This window comes from Patiria miniata, unplaced genomic scaffold (genome assembly GCF_015706575.1).
Source record: "Patiria miniata isolate m_02_andy unplaced genomic scaffold, ASM1570657v1 HiC_scaffold_5, whole genome shotgun sequence".
Lineage (NCBI taxonomy): Eukaryota > Metazoa > Echinodermata > Asteroidea > Valvatida > Asterinidae > Patiria > Patiria miniata.
This window is the reverse complement of record NW_024037072.1, coordinates 5501399-5525264: the sequence shown is the minus strand read 5'-3', so window position 1 is coordinate 5525264 and position 23866 is coordinate 5501399. Positions and strand designations below refer to the sequence as shown.

At 36.7% G+C, this 23866-nt stretch overlaps 1 protein-coding gene across 6 annotated transcripts in view; it reads right to left on the bottom strand.

The window, feature by feature from the left end:
- The window catches only part of LOC119740719 (CUGBP Elav-like family member 3), a 66336-nt gene extending 43372 nt beyond the window's left edge, over positions 1 to 22964 (bottom strand). For 3 of the 6 annotated variants that reach the window (XM_038216103.1, XM_038216106.1, XM_038216105.1), the window contains exons 1-5: positions 22508 to 22962; positions 22169 to 22251; positions 5771 to 5819; positions 3902 to 4030; positions 2793 to 2872 (exon numbers count right to left, since the gene is read on the bottom strand). In XM_038216103.1, the coding sequence (XP_038072031.1) occupies positions 2793 to 2872; positions 3902 to 4030; positions 5771 to 5819; positions 22169 to 22251; positions 22508 to 22916 (750 nt within the window). In that variant the 5' untranslated portion in view covers positions 22917 to 22962. Of the gene's footprint in view, positions 1 to 2792; positions 2873 to 3901; positions 4031 to 5770; positions 5820 to 22168; positions 22252 to 22507 lie in introns of all 6 variants that reach the window. The other 3 variants (XM_038216108.1, XM_038216104.1, XM_038216107.1) reach the window with 3 other exon arrangements.
- Between the last annotated feature and the right edge of the window lie 902 nt (positions 22965 to 23866).

Sequence of the window (23866 nt, the reverse complement as noted above, 5' to 3'; positions counted from 1 at the left end):
AGTATACATGTAATAGGGGTGTAAGTGGAGCCACCAATGTCAAAATAGTCCCCCCCCCCCCAACAAACAAAACAAACAAACAATTTTTTTCTGCGGCAAACAATTTTGGGCAACATTTTTTGAAAAAATTTAAACTTCTGAAATATTTGGAGAAAAAAAATTGTGAGCCCCCCCCCAACCAAATCCTGGGTGCGCCACTGAAATAGGCAACAACTGTAACATTAAACTGTCATCTCTGCTGGAAAACGGTCCACAAAAACATTCACTGCATCCCAAATTGGTGGTATTGTACTCAAGGTTAGTTTTTAAGTTCTAAACAGGGAGATTTTTTTGGGGGGGGGGAATAATATAGCTCATCACAAAGCCCTAGAAATTAAGACCACTCAAAACTCAATGTGACAGCTACATAAACAGACAAAGAGGGGAAAGAATAGGGACGATTAGAATAGGGACGATTAGAAGTGATGCATGATGCAAGTTCAGAAGACAAATGCTGCATGGAAAGAGTCGACTGTTAATTACATCAATATTTTGCAGGGTTACTTTATCAGGTACACTATTTGCAACGTTTATCTAATATCAACATGTTGAGATCTAGGCCTGGTGAAAAAATGCAACTTTGCAAAATATTGATGTAATTGACAATTTTCCTCGAGCCACATACATGTACTTGTACGTATCCCGTACACATACAAATGTACATGTACAAGTATCAGTTGTAAGGTTCCTATTATAATGCCGGGGAAATACAGGCAAGGTATTACAGAGTGAGGCAATGAGTGGGAAAAACTGAATGAATGCTTTGAGGACAGTGATGGCATTTGGATGTGAACAAACATAAACAGAAAAGCATGTAGTGCATCCAACGAAATGATTAATACAGGGTGAGTAAAAAACAACAACACCACATTCCAAATAGCAGGACCAATTTTTGAATGAAGTTTTGCCTGTAGCACATTCAAAATCTGGGATATGAAAGCCCAATCAATGAGCTTTCTTAAATTAGTACAAGAATCATTCAAATCACTCATGAACTTTTCAAGTTACAGCATTTTGAACACAGACACCATTTTAAAGTTCTGTCCATGGATCACAAAAAAGGTACCGGTATGTGTTCTTTCAGCAAAACGAAAACAATTCACATACATCCCTATGAGAATTGTTTTCACTTTGCTGAAAGAACACTTACTTTTTGCGATCAAACACTATTATTTTTGATGGCCAATTTCCATCATTTGAGAGGGGCACAATTTTATTATTTCGAGAGGGGTATTTTTGCTTTCCAGGTGTAGTTTTCCATCTCGAGAAGGTGCACAATCTTGTTAATGCGAGATGGGTACTTGTGTTTTTGAGGGGCAATTTTGCATTACAAGGGAGAAGACAATTTTATTTGTTGCATGATCATATGCTTTCATGTGTGCGTGTGAGGGGCAGTTTTGTTTTCATCTCGAGGGGGCACATTTAAAACCGCGAGACGGGCACTTTGTTGGCCTGGGAAAATCATGATAAATTAGGCAAAAGCCAAGATATTCCAACGGCATTAGATTTAGGTATTGCCATTCACACTTCTCGTACAATCAACATGAATCACTTGATAACTCAAAATCCCTTGAATATTGTTTCACCATTTGCCAAGAACACGTACCGGTAAGCCATATTTAACAAAAAAAGGAAGAGTCAGGGATCCATGGCTTCTAGTGACTTATCTGCCCATGCATGCCAGATGGCCCTTCTACTTGCAATATGGTATATAATGTACATGTATACATCTTTTTTAATCCAAAGAAAGGAACTCTTGGGACCTTTATCTGGATGTGATCCAGCAAAAGACCGATTCATTATTAAGCCCCACCCACTGCACACATGAGCGTCAACACACTCCCCTTTCCAGTGCCACACTGCAAGTTCAAGCCCCGCATGTCATGCGTAATTAGTGCACACATTTTGTCGGACATTTCATTAGCCAAGTCATGGCTGTGATTGGTCAAAAAGTCATGTCGGGGAAGTGGAAATGTTTAGGGCATAAAGGGCGTACAGGATGTTCTGTGGCAATCTTGATCCATCTTTGACCCAAGATACCAGTAGAGATCCCTTAATTGTTTGATCGGATCCTGCAACTGATGTTCGTTAAAACATAAAGATTATCTGATCCTGGCTACTTTCAGTTGTGCAACTGCCATGCACCATCAGAACGAAAGAAATTTCAAAATGACTTGGGAATCCTGCATGGACAGGGCGTGGCCATCACATGCGAAATTAGACTGTCAATTGAGAGAATTATTCTTAATGAGGAACACTGTGCCTTCAGGATTGAAGATCATATGCAAGTAATATGCACCAATTTGTTGAAAGATGTTTTAAATTTGACACTATTAAACAAGTAATATGCAAATGTACTAGTCTTTGAAAATCATGAGTAGAATTTGCTATTGTCAATATTGTTGTTGATACTGACGTATCTTGTCAAAGTTATTATACATTGACCTACAAAAGGAAAGTTTTTACAATTCCAATCGTCATTGCCAGAAGTTAAGCAAGAGATACATGGAAAATGTTGGGTTGCCATTGGGTGCTATGCCCAGTTGAGATGAATGCAGTGCATGCACCCTACACAAAGTGCATATAATTCAAACTCTCCATGCTGGATACCCAAGACGTTAGTGCAAAAAAAAGAGAAAAACATGTACAGTGTGCTAGCATCCACTACGGATCATTAAGGTCGTGTCTGAAGGACGAGCTGGCCTGAACAAAGTCACTGCAACATATGAATATACATTTTTTTGAGTACTCACAGGCATAGACACAGTTCCGTTGATGTTATTAATGGCTGCCAATGCTTCCTTCCTTGAGTTAAATTTGATGAATGCACACCCTGTGTAAAATACCATAGATATTCAAGGTGGTTTATCTTTTACCACAGCAACATACAATGTACCCTCCACGACATATTTCTTAAACTCCTTTCAATGGCTTTTGTAGATTATTTCATTTACAACTTGTACGTACATACATGTATCAATTTTTAATGCAACTGAAATGTTACATAAAATACTGAATCATTTACATGTACGAACCTTTTTCAACACCCAGAATGGCACGTCTTTCTAAAACAGGTGTCCATGTGTACGATTGAAAGGTAAATGGACAGCGTTGCAAAAGTACATTTGTTTTTCCGATTCAAGGAACAACACAACAAATCTGAAACACATTACTTAAGTATTAACCCGTCTAACTTTCAGCTCAATAGATATCACACTTTTTGTAAAAAATGTGAAAATACATTTTCATTTTCTCGACGCAAAGCACACACGTTGAAGGTTTCCGTTGAAAGCGCAATGGTTTGGTCCTCACCATTGCTAGGTAATGATGACGACTCCTTTTCTCAAAACTGACAGCATACCGGTCGTGAGATCGCACAGGATTCATTATCCTATTAGTTACTTACAGTTAAGTATAGGATATGTTATGATAGGTTTTGGTTTCATTTTTGAATGTTTGCAAATGGTGTCCATAAGCTTTAATATTTTACATGTCAAAGATTTACAACCTTTCATATTAGTAAAAGTTTCATCTAAAAATTTTACCTCTGCAAATTGAATATTTTAGGCCACCAAAAAAAGAGAGCAAAAACTCCCTGAGACGTGCTGAGTCGGTGTTTCTGTGATATGGTTTCTGTTGCGATTCTCTTGGGAGAATTTTTTTTCCCTGTCTTTTTATACATACTTATGTACGGTATTAATAATGCTATCTGTGATTTATTCAGTTGCGTAGAACATTCAATGTATAAACAATATAGCTGAAAACTGCACTAGCGGTTTCTGCATCCTTCACCAAAACTACTAACAAAGAAGAATTTTTTTATAGAAACTAACAATGATCAGGAATCGACCAAATCACTAACCTCGACTGACGCCATTAGCATCACGTAAAACGGTACACTCATCAATCTTGCCAAATCGGCTGAACATTGCACGCACATCTTCATCAGAGTGATGTTTATTTAGCATACCCACAAACAGCTTCCTGTCCTCTGAAAAACAAAACAACAAATAAATGTTAACTCACATTTCCACAAACAACACCAACTAAAGGTTGTGTGTATGTATACTGCTACGTTCATAAAGAAGTCACTATGTTAAACAGAAGCATGGTGGAATTTGGACTTTATAAAACACATATTCTTGGGTTCTTCAAATTCAGAGTGTTTGAAGTTGTGAAGATGTCACTATATCGATACATACTATTTATATGTATCTTTTGTAATGATGACATCATTGAGTAACTAGACTTATGTTTGTGGACGAACACATGGCTGTTTTGGCATTTTGTTATTGTACATGTGTATTTCAATGTCATGCTATCTAGACTGACAGGACGTACATGTGCAGTAGTAAAATTCAGAGTGATCAGAACAAATAGTTGTGCACGGATATAGGCCATAGAAAAATGCACCTTTAATGTGATGTCACATGACATGTGATGATGTCATTATGACGTCACTTCAATTTTCATCTACAACACATCCCAGCTTAGGTACATGTACATACCAAAGTTACAACCAAATTGGACCTGTAGTTCTGCAGATATAGGCCATAGGAAAAATTTTTTTTAGTGTGACGTCACATGACGTGTAATGACGTCATCATGATCACTTAAGAATTCATCTATAACACATCCCAGTCTAGTACATACCAAGTTGCAACCAAATCGGACCTATAGCTCTGGAGGTATTGGCCTTAGAAAAATGCACATTTAATGTGACGACTTGTCATGCGATGACACCATCATGAAGTCATTACGATTTTCATCAGTAACACATCCCGGTTTAAAATGTAGGTACATACCAAGTATCAACCCAATTGGACCTGCAGTTATGTAGATATACCGTACATGTAGGCCTTCCAAATATGCACCTACATGTATAATGTGACGTCAAATGCTATCTCCAAGTCAAAAACTGTGTCATTATAAGTAAAGGTCAGGCAACTTCAACCCCACAACAAATTAAGTAGGTACGATTGTTCATTTTGTTCATGAGCTATAAAAAGTATCGCTTGATACAAGATGACATCGGGAGTCATCGGCAATGCGTTCGAATGTCTAGCTCCAAGTGATTTCCCACAACTCTCCCTTTCTTACCATTGAGGGGGACTTGTGCATGGAGCCCATACATACCTAAATGCATTGTGTGAAACCCAAGTTGGAGATCACCTGAAAAAAATTACACACTGGCCATTATGGCGAGTGCCCAACTATTTGAGATAGTAAGGCATTGGTTTGCACCCACACCCAAAATAGTATCTACAGTGACTTGAACACCTTGAGTTTCTGTATGTGGTTAAAAATCATCATATTAATTGCAAAGAGGTAATATTTTTCTTCATATAAGTAAAGCCATATATTTCAAAGGTCCGGCTCATAGAAAATCCATAATTGGGGTTGAAGAAATATAAAAATTCTCTTAATATGCCCCAGAATGAAGGAGATATTTATTTTTCAAAATTGGACCCCACTAGCAGAGATGTGCCATCAGCACCCGTTCACACCTACACCTGACCGCCCCCTCCCCCCCCCCCCCCCCCCCCCCCCCCCGAGCCAAAGTTGGATTCACCCCTGAACCCTGATTTAAACATGTGCATATGTACATATTTGTACTACCGCACAGTTTCAACCTTTCGGTTCTGCGGGGAAAAACATGCATGTAAGTATTTATGACAATGTAATGCCTTGCTACATGTATGAAGTGATAATGGACCATTAGACTACAAACCTCCTCTGCTTTCACTGTCGGCTGGCTTGACTTGCATCGGGCGGTTCATCTAAAGATCAAACAAGACAGCATACTAATCAGTATCATAGGATGTACATGTATGCTCATTGCCCTATGCACTGCAAACTTACATTCACAGTAAAATGTGCAAAGATACAATTGCAATGTGTACATGAAATTCACGTACTTCTTGATATGTAAGGGAATGAAAACATTTCAGTAAATGAGATTTACATGATAGTCCAAGTGCTAAACAGAGATCTCCATGCAAACTCAAATGTTCCAACTTTCACGTTTTATGAAACATGGAAAAGCTGACACGTAAACAGACTAGCCAAGCGGCGAAGCCGCGAGGGCCTTTACCATCTCGTTGAGAACGCTTATGTTTTTCTTTACATTTGTTTACCGATTTGGTAGACATGCATAATGCATTACCCGTTGTGAATTTACCAATGAAAATGCAGAATTACTAACGTAAATCAGCCGTCGTCTGGCACCAGACAGCACGCGCGACATGGCGCGTGTACTGTTGCTGGTAACCGCAAACCACCCTTAGATGATTGGTTTATATTGCTTGATTTATATTACGTGAATAAATGAATAAGCGATTAGTTCCACGAGATAGTAAAGGCCGCTAGTCTTTTTACGTGCCAGCATCCTGGATGCATTACGTGTCCGGATGGTCTAGGTACATGTATAGGCGCGTGGGACTTGACTAAAGGCTATACAATTACTAAAAGCAGTCTTAAAACTTAACATAAAAAATTAATGTCTAGTTACAACGTTGTACTACTTACTACTTTGTTTCCAAAACACAATAAATGCCATTTTGTTAACTTTTAGAATCCTGCCCGCTCCAGAAAATTTAATAATACCATAGAACCACGCCTGGTAGGCCTAACGCCTGGTGGGTTCGCTGAGAAATTCCTGAAGTGAGCTGTCAAGACAGCGAAAGGTGGAACCAAGCATGTCAGCTGGAATGGTACCGACAACCAACCAAAATGTCACCAAAGCTCACCAAATTGTAGAAACAAACAGACAGGACTTCTAATAGTACAATGAAACCATGAATTTAGCAAAGGAATGGCTGGAGAAAGACTTGAAATGATCAGACATATGAGCAAATTCGAGAGCTAATGAAATCAAGTCTTTCCCATAGTGCGCTAAGAAAAAAAAGAGGAAGTATGGGTGGCATGGCTGGCTTGTGCGTAAAGCACTCACCCCTCACCACTGTGGCCCTGGTTCGAATCCTGCCCGCGGACCATACATGCCATGTGAGTAGAGTTCTCTCCTGTGCCACAGGTTTTTTTTTTACAGGCCCTCCGGTTTTCCTCCCTCTAAAAAAATTCAAACACTTCGATCTCAGTCCGTGCTCCGTGGTCATATATGGGTCGATGAGGCTGGCTGCCAGACGAGCCTGCGCCTGTACATGCCAGCGGCTTGACCACGTTGTAGCCGCCTCCTTCGCCATTCAACTATTCAGCTGCGAGTAAGGATGATAAGCCTCCCAAATTATAATTATTATTAATGGCAGGCCCATAAGGTACTGTGTACTGTGGGAAATACAATCTTAGCGAATGGTTAGCGTCCTCAACGGAATAATACATATACATGTATGTAGTAATGCTCAGGTAAGATGAGCGCAGTTGAATGTAAATTCTTAAAAAGAATCAACGGTTTGCTGAATGGAGTGAGGTCACAATAGTACTTTAAGTTTCATGCTACACAAGTATATATACCAGATATTTGTCTTGCATTTATTCTTACCTTATAATGTGTATTGTGAACTTTTTTACAGGCCTGTTTATTTAATGACCATGAAATATTAAATCGTTGGTTTTTTTTAAAAATAATTACAAGAAAGTTACATATACATGAACTGAAGTCTCTCTTTTGTGTATTTGTGTTTTTTTGTGTGTTTTTTGTAAAGTATCTCAAGATATTTGGTAAATTTGTAGCATCCTTCATAGTTGGCGATTTCACGCTGATCAACTTCCACCTGTAGTTCGACCACGTCATTCAGAGTAGAACTTCAGGTTTAAATCTAAATTACTAGAGTGAAGGGGGAGTAAATGCAGGTCAAATACTAGACCAGAAGTAGGCCTACATATTGTCAGCGTTTTCACGAAGGGATGAATTAGTAAAAAAAAAAAAAACCATTTTTTTTTTCAAAATTCTTTTTCCAGCCGAAATCGGTTGAATGAACAGCAACGAAAGTTTTGGCGAAGTCTTTTTGGTCAAAATCAGTTTAAATCCATGAAAAAATGACAATCAATGTAGGGAAAATTTCACCCAAATCGTATTTTGAGTTTTCACGAAGAGACAAATTCAAACTCTATCAAGTTGTTCTATGGGGCAAAAACAAAGCGCGTGTGGAATTTAAGTTTTCACGAAGAGATGAATAGAGCGTGCGCGAAGGGCAAAACAACGTGCGTGTGTGATTTTAAGTATTGGCAATTTGCCAAAGCAACAGGGTTGTGGGATTTTGAGTTTTCAAGAACAGACAAATCTCTATGGATATTAATTACATGTAGTCCACAATTAATTGTTCTATTATACTGTAATTGGTACATCTTTGAAGTTTAAGATCTCAGCTCACTATAGGGGCCTATGTATCAAAAAGTAGTCAGCATGTGCTCCAAAAGTAGTCAAAATATTTATTTCAAAAGGTGACCAACTTAAACTTGTTTTTCTCAAAACCACTGTTCAACACCCCGTGGCCCAATTCGTCCCTTCATGAAAATGCCGGACGATTCACATGAAGACGAGTGCCAAAAAATACCCCTAAACCAAACAAAATGCAATTAGAAGTTTAAAAAAAGGTGTTCATATGATAACGTTAAAGCAAGTACATGTACTGTAAATGTCAATAAGTAATTTCATGGTAATATGCGCCATATTGCTTACAGGGCAAAGTTAGACACAATGCTGTGTATGCATTGAAAATTTTTGCACTTCCAAGTCATCATGCATTCATTCCAAAATGCGTCGGCATCTACATGTACATGTAGCAACATGGGTTCTTTTTGCCCTGCGAACAAGATGGCGCATAGTACCGTGAAAGCGCTTATTAGACAGTAAATGTACGGTACATGAAAACTACTTTTGAAGAAAGATGAACTGAACATCTGTTCATCAGATATACATTAGACTTGGTCAAACACAATATGCATCTTCAAAAACCACTATAACAACGGTCTAGTTCAGTCAATGTCATATATCGCAGAAAGAACTGTACTGATGATATTTTTCTGAAAATACAGCAGTCCAGATTACGAGTGGGTATTTTCAGCTCTGTTACTAGAAAGTTAAGTGATGATTCTAGAATTTGGCAATTCAAATACTTTTTAAAGTCAGGAAAAACCTCCACACAAGTTAACTTTTTGCCAAACAAGCATGGAACTTCTGCTCGAAAAGTTGGAAAAGTGTTGAGGTAGTTTTCCAAACAGTTTTACTTAGTAAAGTTTACTTCAGATCACATAATAGTGGTAACTTACATTCCTATCTTGAAAAAATATTAAAGCAATTTGCATAATACTCGTTGTTACTTCCACTAAGGAGGTTATGTTTTCATCGGCGTTGGTTGGTTGGTACCATTTCACGCGTACATGACTCAGAGTACCAGCAGTGACTTCAGAAATCAAAGTTGTGCTCGTTCACATTGTACGGGCTGTGTGAGAATTTAGAGTGTTTTTACGCGACACTGGAACATGGCGTTGTTATTGACGCCACGTTTACGGGCCTTATGCAAGTATTTCTTTTGGGTGTACTGACAATATGGCAAGGAATTGTGCAGCCTTGATGGAGGTTGCGCTCTCTAATGTCTGTCTAATTTTAAAATCTATCTCTTGTGGAGTACCCAAGTGTCCTCTGCTAGGACCTTTGCTCTTCGCCCACTGCATCCTGGAAAACAGCCAATTGGGTTACAAAGACGTGTTTTAAACAAAATGATATGAATTGGACAGAGCATAGTAGAAGATAAACTTCCACACAACCATCCTTTAAAAATTGGCTGTTTGTGTACTTGTACAGTATGTGCTCACACACTAGACGTGTACCGTACATTGAATCATCTGACATCATGGAAACAGAAGCTGGGGACAACGTTCAAGAAGGAGACTTATATTTATGGCTGGAAATATGCATGTGTACACCACAAAATGTCCACTGTGTCAGAAGTAAACAACTGGTTGGTTTTTCGTCTTTTTTTCAGGAACAGTGTCACATTACTGGTACATGTTAGTTTTCTTTCAACTAGACCTTTGAAATAGGATAAGTAAACAATCTTGAACATACAAATTTTGGCGATTTCAGGACAATGAGTCCACTTTAATTAATATTCATAAATGCCTAAGACAGTTTACCCATTCCTATTGATCGAGATCCCGTCACGTGGCCAGTCTTAGATGGTTGATACACCACCAGCTGGCTGGTCCAAAACACTTTCCCAGTGACACATGAAATTTGGACTCCTATAAAATTTGGTCTCTTTTACCCTTTATATTGGTTGAAGAGGGGGGTGGGGGGGGGGGGGAGGGATGGGCTTGTACCATACTTTCAATGGGGCGCTGTTGAAATCCTACATTTATTAACACTACATGTATATTACAGCATAGTGTAAAAATACCCCCGTAACCCAGCAGGCTCCGTCCATATTTGGGCACAAGCATAATACCAGTAACATTGTTTTGGGGTGTTAGAGCAGGGGGGAGGGGGGGGGGGGGGGTTAGCATTGTTTTTTATGAATAGGAAAAAAAAAGTTGACAGAGCTGGGGGGGGGGGGAGGGGCCTGGATCCGCCTGATTTTGGGGACATTTCCTTCTTCTGGATACCGTCCAACCACTTCACAAAATACCATGTGATCATAACATTACTGCACATATTTTGCCACCATTTACAAACTTGTCATAAACATCTTTCAGAATTGTTAGTATTAAATTTATTTTGTTTGCTTTTTCTAATTTCTATTTGGTAGACCTATTTTTAGGAAACTTAGGGTGCGTATTTTGTTCAATTTCCGGGGACAGATGCAAAATATACGCATCCATCGAAACAAAAACCGTGTTCCGAAAACTTTCAAGAGTGCATTTAATGACGACGGCATAAAATAATAGTCAATTAGTCAATTAATTTTGGTCAAATGTTTTGGTCAATTTTCAGGGGCCAGACAGACCGACCGACCACCAAGTGACATGTAGAAGCTGCTGCCAGAGGTTAAAAAAAAAGAAGTAAACTTGTTGCACAAAATCATTAATATTTTCAACTTGTCTTGAATGTTTGATCGAAAAGGTATTTATGAATGGGAATAAGTATGTGCCTCAGCTCGGGTCATTATCAGCGCCCAGACTCCAAACCGGTCTTAAACATACCGTTGGTATTTAAAACCAGCCAAGCACACATTTTATTCATTTTGTTTTACATAGTACCGGTATTTCAAAAACAACTGGCTTGGTTCTATATGCTGATGGTAGAAGTATCTTCTAACGAAGCAGTAACCTTACTTCTCTTTACATACACATGTACACGTACATGTATAACACTGTCAACAATGAATTGACGTGTGACTGGTTAAAAGGGAAGATTCTGTCCGTCACTTGGGACTTTTATGAGCGTACCTGGTACATGTAACATGAAAATTTAGTCTTCCTACATGTCCTACGGCACCCCATTTTCTTTGTGAGCTTGACTATTTCCCTATTTTTCACTGGTTGACTTGTCTTTTGAATGAACAACATTCTGTTGAATGATCCACAAACAGTTCTATCTAAAATCCCAGTAGAAACAGGAGAGGTAGACCACTAATTATCTAGAGAATGTTCTATAAAAATTTTGTGAAAAAGCAAACCTCCACATAAAAATGAACTCAATTGGGCCAATAGGCTGATGTATACCACAGTTTAAAATCAATGATTGATCGAAACCCTTGTCCTGGTCTCAAAATCAGAGCTACCGGTAAGTTGTACAATGTACACCATTCTTGACATCTGAAACAAATGTACAAGTAGGAGAAGAATTCTTTATAAATTCATTTTTTCATCTAGTTTTTATAGAAATTTTAAATTTTTGGATATGACATCAAGTTCAGCAACGATATCCATGTCACAATGACTCATTGAGTAATACCGGTATTCATTCATTCATTCATTCATGTATGTCATGTAATAATCCATCTACTATGGATGATTAATGGAACACTCTCTGGGACCAATGGTTACAGTTTTGTGGGATACTGAAAGGGTGAAATCACTGCTAATTTTCAGCCTTTGTTTCTATTTATAAAATAATCAATTATCTATAAAAAAAAAAATAAATAACAATAATAAAAGATCTGTTTAAAAAAATTGTCCTGGTCTAGACAAAAGTTTGTAAAAACTGTCATCAATAATGATGTGTCTGACCAAAAACTATAATAATTATAAACCACGTTAGCGTAAAAAAAAAAAAGTCAGTGAACACAAAATAAATCACTGAAGAAAAACGACCCCAAAATTATAGAACACAGATTAGAATACACAGACAGATCAACCCGGAAAACAATTTTAAAAGCAAAACAGTCAAAAGACAAAAAAACAAAGGCACAAGAAGGACAAGTATCTAATTAGCAAACGAAGGAGAATGAAAAACATGCAAAAGACAAATTACTAAAGAAAATGCTGACAAAGTCTTCGAGGTTGCACATATTCAAAGCATCACCAAATCTTAAATAATCTTTACCGGGTACAGTATGACAAACTGTCTACTCAGTATGAACCATTGAAAAATATTCATAATACACAATTCCTAATGTGCACTTTCTTTGGAAAGCCATTCAAAGGCACCAGTCTATGTTTCTACATGTTATTGGAGGTTTATATTATACGCAACCAATCCATCTGCTGTATAATCACAAGATAATAAATTCATGACTGGTTGTAGCCAAGCTGCTATGCTCACATGCCTCATAATGCTTAGTCTGGTGGGCAATACAATCAATACCTGCGCTTACATGCCTCTGTTGCTGTGACTTACAGATACTTGTGATGCTGAAATAACCTAGACGCAGTGTGAATACATAATCATTCATCAAACATCAGCCTTAGTACTGCTTCCAGAGAGGACTCGTACATATTTAATTCATCCTGTTCTACATTATTGTATATCAATTTTTCAATCATTCTAATGTCAAATATGACTGGTGTAAATGTGATTTGTATCATAATTGACAAACAATCCACAATATTTAAGACAAGCATCAATTTTTTTTCTGAAGTACAATAACCACCAGCAAGTTCATGAAAACAAATATTCAGTTGACACTTAATTGTAATAAACCAATGTTAATTTTTTTCTGAAATCTTATAGTATTGGATGGCATCAATTTTGAATGTCCCTTTCAGAACTCCAGCTCCATGTCATTCATTATCCAAATTCTTGTTTTAAGCATAAAAAAAAAATATGTAATAATGTTTAGTATAATTTTGGATGATATTTTGTTTATAATTCATCTTTTTAAAAACTCTTCCATTGTAAATAAAATTGTTTGTTAGTACACCTATATTAAATCCTACATACACATTGTAGATGTAAATTGTATCTTATGTGTGCATGAAAATTGCACTCAAATTTTTTGGGGAACACTGTATGAACAGTTATCTGAAAATAATTGGTTAGTTTACATGAACTTGACCACTATCATTGATGACTGAGCACCATTGGTTTCAAAGCAAAGGCTAACCCTACTGAATCAGTAGCGAGATAAGATCTCAGAAATATGTGCTGTCACTGTGGACTGTGCGTTGAAAGGGGAGGTGCATATGTTTAGAGAGGTAAGTGCATAAAATTATCATCATAATGTTGTTCCCGGAATAAATTGATAATTTGTAACATTTTTGGGGGTTTTATCATGTAAAATTAGTAATCCCTTGTCAATATGATTGAAAACCATAGCTTGCAATGGAAATACATGTAGCTCAAACCTTGCCAAGTTGGGCTGATGTCCATTCAATGTTTTGATTCCATTTAGGCATGGGGTAGTTATTTTAATATAAAAAAAAAATTCTGGAGTGATTTATTTAGTCATGAAAACATGATTTCATTTTTTTAAATCAACAATTTCAACACAACCTCCCCTTTCAATATATTCACAGATCAGTTCACATACATGTATGTACTTCACTTTTTACCCATTTCCTCTATGATACAATCGTTGCATTTTGCATGTGTACATATACATACACATGTATACATGTACTGGTACAAGTGTTTGAGGGGGATTGTAATACAGCTACATGTACTGCATTATAAGATTATCCTGAGGTGAGAAAAGAGAAGGATATCAAGAGCACAATAAATGCCAAGGAAAGCTGAGCACACTTTCAACCAATTTTTATGAGCAATTACGGATTTGCCTCTGTACAACATACAATGTAACGGTACATTATGTATGTATGTATGAACGTCATACACAAGTATTACATTTAGCTTGGTCTTGATACATCTATGGCTAAAAAAATATAAAATTGAATTCTAAAGTCATTTTCAACTGGTAATGCATGTGGCTGTACAGAGTGGGCACATGATGTGCTCTATAACATGAATGTGATTTTGAATTAAGTTTTTTATGCAAAGGAAAGTATTCACAAAATGGGATTATGATCAGTACGGTAGTTTCAGAATACCTGGGGTGTTTTCAGACCTATACATGTACACAAAAAAATTTAGATGTTGGTTACTCGAGACACAAGTACGGGTACTTACATTTTCACAACCCGCGAAACTTGAATATTCTTCGTTTAATATTATGCGGTGGAAATGTTACCCAATATGTAATGCTGCACACATGTGCATTGCATTTTTTGTTTGAAATGTTTCTAAATTACACATAATTTTCACTATTCTTTTAAATAAAAAACCAAGAAGGCAAATGTAGTTAATAGTTAATGTAGGAATAGTTAATAACAGCACCTGATTAAAATGCTGAAACTGCTTGCATTTGAGAGTGGATAAATCTATCATTGTATATAAAAACTACAAACAGTCTTGAAACACTTCTGTTCAATAGTTACAAACCGTTTTTGCCCAAGTTGGGATTTTTACACACATGTAGGGTACAATTTTTAAATGAATATCATGTTCATGTACATGTAAACGAGTACATAATACATGTGTAAATGTACCTTTATGTATCAATACTAAAAAACAAAATCATACCTGGAAATTTTCTACATGTAAATGTGTGTATTTGTTGACAATTTAACGATTACACTGAAGAGATGCAAAGATATTAATATTTTAATTCAGAAACACGATGTGGTACAAATTGATCGTACTGTATGTACTAATACTGTAATTTCAGGCAAATGTTTTTGCCATTGTATGTAACAAATTTTCAATTCAAAGGTACGAAAAACATGTGCATACATGTAATTATTTCGCCTGCTCAGTGTGCAATGTAAAAAAAATAACTGCAGACAGGTACATGTAGTGCAGTGAGGGACACAAATAAATTATGCAAATGTGAATGACTCATGCACAGCGAGTGGTCAAGACACAATAACAATACACCTATGAACGTCATATTGTGATGCTCAAGTCAGTACCTGCTACACGAACATCTCAAACAGATCAAAATGCATATTATAGAGTACATTACCTGTTTACGGGTGCCTTACGTTCCCATATTATGAGGGTACATGTACAACTATTTGCTTGGATTATTTTCAACAAAAAGACACGTTTCAATGAAAAGTAAAATACAATGTACATGTACATGTAAGTGCCCCCCCCCCATGAAACAGCTACATGTAATTCCTGAAAACAAATTGAGAAAGGGAAAAAAACATGCACACGTACACGTGTAACCTACTGACTCACACAGTGAGTCGTTTATATTTTTTTGCAGAGAAGTCTTTGTTTCAGTATAGTCTTATAATTTAAACAATTTTCATGGTGTAACTATGTGGGCAATTCTACGCAAAAGTGGACAAGGCTGAAAGTGGAAAATTTAGGAAATCTTCAGAACTACAAGCAACACAACCTCACATGTGATATCAAATTAAAGGGAACAGCAAGACCTTTCATTTGAATGATGTGGCAGTGAGATGGAAAATGTTTAGGGGGTTTTCAAAAAAATGCAAGTGTTCATATGCAGAAAGTCCAATTTGTATGAAGACCACAGCTCTCACAATGTAAAAGGATGCAAACAAATGTTTCCCCCAACTTTCATACAGTAGTGTGTTACAACACAGGAATGTTACACTTTCTTCTGATTTGTGACATATATGTTGACTTGATGTGTTGAATAATAGTTTCCAGATTGTTGCATCGTTTTATATAGTTTGGTTGAGAGAACTCGATAGGTACCGGTACAGTAGCTTGTAGAAAACTGAAACCCATTGTTGATATGAACATTTCCATTGCTATTTAAATGCTTTATTGCAGCACTTGCAAGTAAACATTGCTTTTAGTTGGCTTAAAACACGAAACAAAGACACAACTAGATTGATCATTCAGAATGAAAATATCTTATATTTTGTTACATTGTAAAGTCCACAATTTGCACAACAAATTATGGCATAACTTGTGCAATCAATTTAAGTGGTGTACGTTATGGTGTAGGACTGAATGAACTATTTTACAGGCTAATGAACTACATATTTTACTTGTTAGATGGGTTCAATCAGTTGACTTTTTATTGTGTACATTTATGGGATTCTTGTGTCTTAATTTTGCTCAGTTGAGTTGCTCTTATATTCAAAATTGTGTTCTTTAATTTTAATGTGTCTTTTTCAGATAGTGCACAATTCCGAAGAAAGTCGGACAAAATGTATATTCAAAATGGCGGCGGAGGTGATTCAACAACTGTGGGTGAACAGAAACCATAAACTAACAGCTGTCATAAATGCTGTTATTGTCCTCGTCCAAGACGTTTTTTTTTTAACTCAGAGATAGATTTCTGAGGTTTAAAACAAAACACAAAGTAGAAATGATGGAATGTAACTGAAAGGTTTCTTAAGTCAAATATAATTATTAAGTTCAAATATGCTTTGAGTTCTTTCTTGAAGCCTGGTTTTACACACCGGTACATGTCCCTTTCTTGGTATATTTCACAGTCCATACTGTACCCCCGGTATATATGCAGGCTTTTCTGGTCATAAAACTTCTACTCAGCGTGACCCGGTGTGCCCCGCTCACATCTCGAGGAATTTGGGCAACCATATATGGTCAATCCCTTTCATGCTTACATATTTCTCATCCAAAACCTCAAACAATCAACCTTATTTCAAGGTTGTGACCATGTTTGTGATAGACTGATCATCATTTACACCAATAGGGCCATTAGGCTAACTCTTAAAATTCTATTCATTGCAGTCTTATCAGTTTCCATTTAGATAACACTGTGAAATGCAACATACCGGTATACCATAGTACATTTACCAGTACATGTAAAAAAAATCGGACTTTTCTTCCATATAATCAAATGCACAAAATGATATTTCCCATTCATGTAAGGGTGTACATTCTTAGCGAGTCTTGAGCATATTCGTGCTGAGTGTTTGAACTGACCAAAGGCTAGTTGATACTTCTTGTGCAAATGTAAATGTACAGTAAATGTAGTGTATTACGTTAAGAATAATAATCAGGGGAAATTTGCTGTCATTGACATTTGTTCAAATTAGTTTTTTAAGACATACATAAATGTATGAAGTATTAGTGGTAGAGTATGAAGAAGCCTTGGCAACAGTATTAAACATTTCCAGTGAATCTTCTCATGTTTTACCATTTACACACTGTATGGTTAATTATTTAAGTTGTTTTTTTTTGCAAACATACATGTAGTCAACGAATTATGACAACTGCAATCAACTGTGTTGGCTTATAAAATGCTGAGGATGAGAATTAAATTGTTTAATTCTTTACTTTCAAACACCATGAAAAAAATGGCTGCTATTTGGCAGTTCCACAGTGTTGGATGTACCGGCACATTTTTGAGAGCTCAACAGTGTGCATAATTATAGTTACATAAAGTGGATTTTAAAATGATATTTAAAATGCATCAGTTAGAAATAGTTTAGCTGCAGTAGAAATTGGCTCAAAACACCATGGTGTCGGATGTACTCAGACAAACTGAATAAGTAAGATTTGAGGCTGAAAGGTTTGCGGAAACACCATGTGTGAATAATTTCTCAACTAAGAGAATGGTTCTGAGAAGAACCATATGTATATTAACTTGACATTCTGGTCAGTATGCTCTGACCGTGTTCTGAAAACTTGCAGAAATGCCATTATGGGTGTCTGACGTACATTTATTGGTGTCGGATGTACTTGTCTGAAACTACATTGCAAAGTAGAAAATAATCAGTTTGAAATGATGTTTTTCTTTTGCCAATTTTTTTAAATTCTTTTTCGCATAAAATATGAACCTTTCTCTCTGTCTGATGAACAAAAACTCACAATAACACCTGCATTTGCATGCGAAAACAAGGTGCCATAAATGACAACTTACATTGTAAAATACATCAATTTAGCCCGAAAACAATGGTGTTTTTTTTACACTTCTCGATATCCCATCTCACTGGCATACCACTTAAAAAAAAAATATATGTAGCTCTTTTAACTAAGATCATAGCGCTTTACATCAGTATTTTCATCACTTAAATGGAAGGTCTTGTTGTACCCTTTAACTTGATACCTACCGGTATAGTAGTTAGAGGTTGCAATGCTTGTGTTTCTGAAGATTTCGTGTGTAGCATGGTAATAAACATTTAGCCACAAAACGGCTGAATGTTGTCTGCCTTAGTATTTGTGCGGTTGCTAGCCCCATAAATGTGCCCAATTTACTGGACTACCTCCGTAAATAAAGGCCACACTTCCACCATGTACAAAAACATGCCAAACTTTGTCAAATTTTGATTTTCACATTTAGGCCTGGCTTAGTTTGCATTTTATTTTTGCTTTAGAAGCATACTCACCCTCTTTATAGGCTAATCAGAAAGTGCTGCCTTTTTCAGATGTCTATTTTTCGTGAAATTTCCAGATTTGTTTGCACACGTTTGCGTATCAAAATTTCAACATGAAATTTCACGAAAATTAGACATCTGAAAAAGGCAGCACTTTCTGATTAGCCTATAAAGAGGGTGAGTATGTTTCCAAAGCAAAAATAAACTACAAACTAAGCCTAAATGTGAAAACTCAAAATTTGACAAAGTTCGACATGTTTTTGTACATGGTGGAAGTGTGGCCTTGATTTACGGAGGTAGTCCAGTAAATTGGCCGCATTAAGTTTGTGGGGCTATGCGGTCGCATACATGTTGTAACAGACTTCAAACGCACTAAATTGTATACAATGTAATGGGTCACATGATACATGTAGAAACTTGAACATGAACTACCTGTCATTTAAATTTCCTTGGATGTGATAGCTGTGATAACTGTAAAGCGCTTTGAGACCTACCATAGCTTTGATGCCTTTGCAACACACATTATAAATATCTATTTAGTATACAGCATCTACTTGTACATATGTATTCGAGTATTGATTCAATTTATTTTTATTTTATTTATCCACTTATTTGTTTTGTTGCTGAAATGTGTACAGTCACATCCATCTACTGACAACCCAATTTATTGAGGTCTTTGTGTGGGTAGGTATGTAGGTTTATATTGTCAGATGCCATGAAACCCATGGTACTCCAAATAGTACTCACAACAAGAGAGCAGTTTATGAAACCCAGGCAAAACTGTGCAAGGAGGACATTACTAGGCAAAGGCTTCGGTAATGCTTAGCCAAGGGTCCATGGCCAAAGAAAACAAAGGTTGTACCAAAGGGGCCATGACCAGAAGAAAGCCAGGGGGAACAAAGGGCAACCTCTTGTGCCAGTGTCAACATTGGCACGTGCCACCTCTTTGTGCAGACCCTATCACTTAGCAGCTTCAAGAACAGCTGAGAACAGCTGGTACATATGCTGACAATGTATAAGGGGGGCTACATTGTACCTATAGCACCCTAGTATCATAGATTTACACCAATAATCTATCACTCATAAATATTATAGTATACATACATGTATCATGTACTCAAAAACACACATTATCAAAGAAAATTATTCTTGCTATTTATTTGTTAACCAAAAGACTATGCACATACTGCAATAATAGTTTAATAGCAGATGTCTTTTTTCTTTGTCAAAAAAATGATTCGGACATCCATTTCCAAACCATTATTTGAAGTGACATGTATGAGCAAAAATGGAAAGAAATTAACCTATCACCTTAAGCATTTACTAAAGTCATGGAATACGTCCATAACATGCAACCATATCCTGTCATTAATAGTACAGGTGTGCTCATTAAAATTTCATCTGAACAGGAATAGCCAAGCTATGGACAATGAGTAATTGGGGTTCACAAGCAGACAAACAAAGCAGGACTACATGTAGCCATCTGCTTCATATACACATCTTGTCAATACGTAAGGAATACACTGACAAAAGGAAGGATACAAACAAGACTCCCGAGGCAGATGCCATATTGATTGGTAGTCTTAATGAGTTCTTACTGAAGTGGATCACATGTGTATTGTTTCGTGTATTATGTGCAGTCTAAATAGAAAAAAAAAGTATCATTGTTGGGGGGGGGGGGTATATGGATGAGTTAAAGCAATACAAATCAGTCCAGTCAAATATCGTGGTACACAATGTTGCCATCAACATTCTGTGCAATCTGTCCAAATTCTATTAAAACATTTTTTTTCATCAACGGGTGTTTCAAGCACAATGGACACGTCATTTGTGTTCACCAATTTTACCTACAGGCATTTTGTACACAACTTTCCATTTCTTGAGTAAATAATAATATGCGATGCCAACAATATGTGAAAAAGCTATTGTGCAATGGCTAACAACAAAGAAACATCTGAAAACATCGACAGCATTTGCTCTGTATGCATTTTTTAAAAATTCCATAATGATTACTTTGCATTGTACAATGCAACACATATAGCCTGAAACCTGAACTTATGATACTACCGGTACATGTACTCTGATACTAAAGACATTTAAAAAAAAAAAAATTGATAGTATGGACATGTAAAGTTGTAAAATATTTTATAAATTGAAATTTATTGGAATAATTAAAGAATTCTTTGAAAAGTATACTGTTCAAAACATCTTGAGGGATGACCTTATCAAATGTCATCAGTTTACTTAGAATCTTAATTCAGGTGACTTTGCAACAAAGGTATGTCTTTGCATTTAACGCACTAGGAATTGGAAACCAGTCAGTGTATCCACGAAGTGTGCATTTAAAATATCACGTTAGAAATGTTTCATCTTGAAATTCTAAAAAAAAGTTTGAACTCATTTAAAATTGCATTAACATTCTTGGCCCACACAACCCTAACAGTCACTAAATCATCTAATTTAATATGATTTATCACACACCTATTGAGAGTCGGGGGCTAATTTTACTTAAAACCATTTTCTTAAGTACAAATTGTTCTGGAGAAATTTTCCTTTTTGACCACTTCTGACGGCTCGAGGGCACAAATGCAACAAGCCAAACAGTAAAAGAATAAACCAGTTTCTTGTCCTTTGCTGCCAGCCTCCTTTTTTTAATTATACATTTGCAATATATTTTGCAACTAAACTGTCAATATATGGTCTTTTTATTCATGTTCTTCAGACACTACTTTGTATCAGCAAGAATTGAGAAAATGGAAGGATACATCCACCATCTCAGCAAATAATTGCCATCTTGGGAGAAAAGAAATAAAAGGAAAAAGTGCCCGTCTCCCTCAGTTTTTAAAAAAGCATGGACGAGAAACTGATTTTTTTCCCCCTCTGCCTTAGCAAAGCCAGAACAAAGATGAGCCTGCCACCGACATACATGTACAACTTTTACATAACAAATAACTCTTTTGAGTTTTAATAAAAATTGAAAAGAAAAAAGTCAAATTGTTAACAGCACATGAATCCCAATGTAATGATTGATACCACTCTAATCACTCTAAAATTACCACACAACATATCCTTTAAAAATGCAGTCCTGAAAAAAAAAACTGTCCATGTGACACTCATCACTTTTTAGTCATATCATGGAGCTATCCACACTTTAGTTACACAAATTTACAGTTTATACTGCACTGTATGCATTTATTTGGAACCCCGCCAATACAACAACCATGGAATGACAGTCCACGCTCGGTTCCAAAAAGAGCCAACACAACAGACATCATACACAAACAACGCCTGGATGGCCAGTCAACGGCACGCGACCGGTTTGCTTTGACAGAACAAGGACAAAGAACTGCGATTATGAATGAAACTCGTAAAGGCTTTAGCCTTTTGGCAATAGATGCAGTGGTTTATGGGAACTGGTTTATTCAAGCCCGCCATGTGGCAAATAAATACACATACGTACCCCTGGTAGTGTTTTCTGTCCATGGAGAGCCGTCTGTGCTCGAATAGCACTCTCACGATCACAGTATGTCAAGAAGGCACAACCTATAGAGTTTTCACATAGAATTTAGTCAACAACAAACCCACACTGAATCTAACAAAATATTCAACATTGTTACTGCAAAAAAAAAGTATACTGCAAAAAAAGGTTATAACCCGTTGTGTAATTCCTCCATGATATGACATGCACGGGAAACTCCTTAAAGTTAAACAAAATTGCCACTTCAAGGAGTAGGCCTATGCCTGCGAACAGTCGTAAAACAAATGTGCAGCCAGAACAGAAACAGCTGAGCTAACCAACCTTTGTGCATGCCGGTATAACGGTCTTTTAAAATCGTCAGCTCGTAGATGCGGCCGTGTTCTTCAAAGATGGGCCGAATTTCTTTCTCTTCCAGATTCCTTGGAATCTGACCGACAAAAAGCTTGATAGCATCATGATCTTTCATAGGGATGGTTTGCGGTGGACTCGTCATACAAGATTTCAACGGAGGTTGCTGCTGAGCGGGCATTTGATGAGGAACTGTTTCCTGACCGCTGCTTACTTGCGTCGCTGCCATGATCGTCATTGTACCGTTTGCCAGCAAAGTGAAGGCCGGGCTTGACTGTGTACTTAATGGGTTAATGTTATGAGATGCGAGTGGAGAACGAAGGAGCAGCAGTGACAGCGGAGGCAGGCAACGGTCTGGTAATAAGCTTGCCGCGCTGTGCATGCGCTAGCAGTACGTGATGTCAAACACACATGGTTCAATGAGCAACATCCCAGCGCTCGTGCGCAGTACAGTGCTGACCACAGTACTGTACTACACCAGTCAACAAGCAAGCATTACTATGGCACGCGCGCGCACAGCTAAGACAACAAAGCGAGCCAATCATGACAATTTACATACTGGTCAATATGCAGACACAAGCATACGCCATTGTATTTTAGTAGCCAAGAATACGAGATTTTTTTCCCAGCTTTTGTATTATTTTGTCCTACAAATGTAAATGTATACTCAAGCAAAACGAGTTGAGATGAGGTTTAGGGTGGTATATCCCAAAGCTTTACTTCTTGCATTTTGTAATTATTGCCTTTTTTCAGGGTGTTTTTTTTTTATTTCTTTGGCTGTTTTGTTTGATTGCAGGTACAAAAACTTCATTGCCTTTCTTTCTTAGACCATACTTATTTACATGTATTTTATTTATTCACTTCATGTGCTAAGTTACAATATATTCATGTAAGCATGACATGAAATTTGTTTACAAAAAAGTGTACAGCATTCAAATTTGGGTATGTCCATGCTGTGCTGAAAAATGTACTGCAATGATGCATTATCCAACATAATGACAGACCTTATCCACAGACAGCGTTCAATTTTACTTGTTGTTTTTGAGAATTGTTGTTTTTAAATTCTCAATAACCTAATGAAGAATAATTAAATTTCTATATAAGTAAAAAAATCATATACGTAAAAAAAAATGTTAGTTCAACAAAAAATGACCATGCAAATAAACATTTATTTTACATCAAAAAAGTATTTTATCTCTTACTATCCTAATATTGTACTAAGTTGTAGTGAATTTAGGTGTTTTACTTATGTATTCATTTTGGTTTATCAAAAAAAATGCATCAGGTAGCATTAATGCTGAAATTGTACAAGTACATGACATAAAATTGACA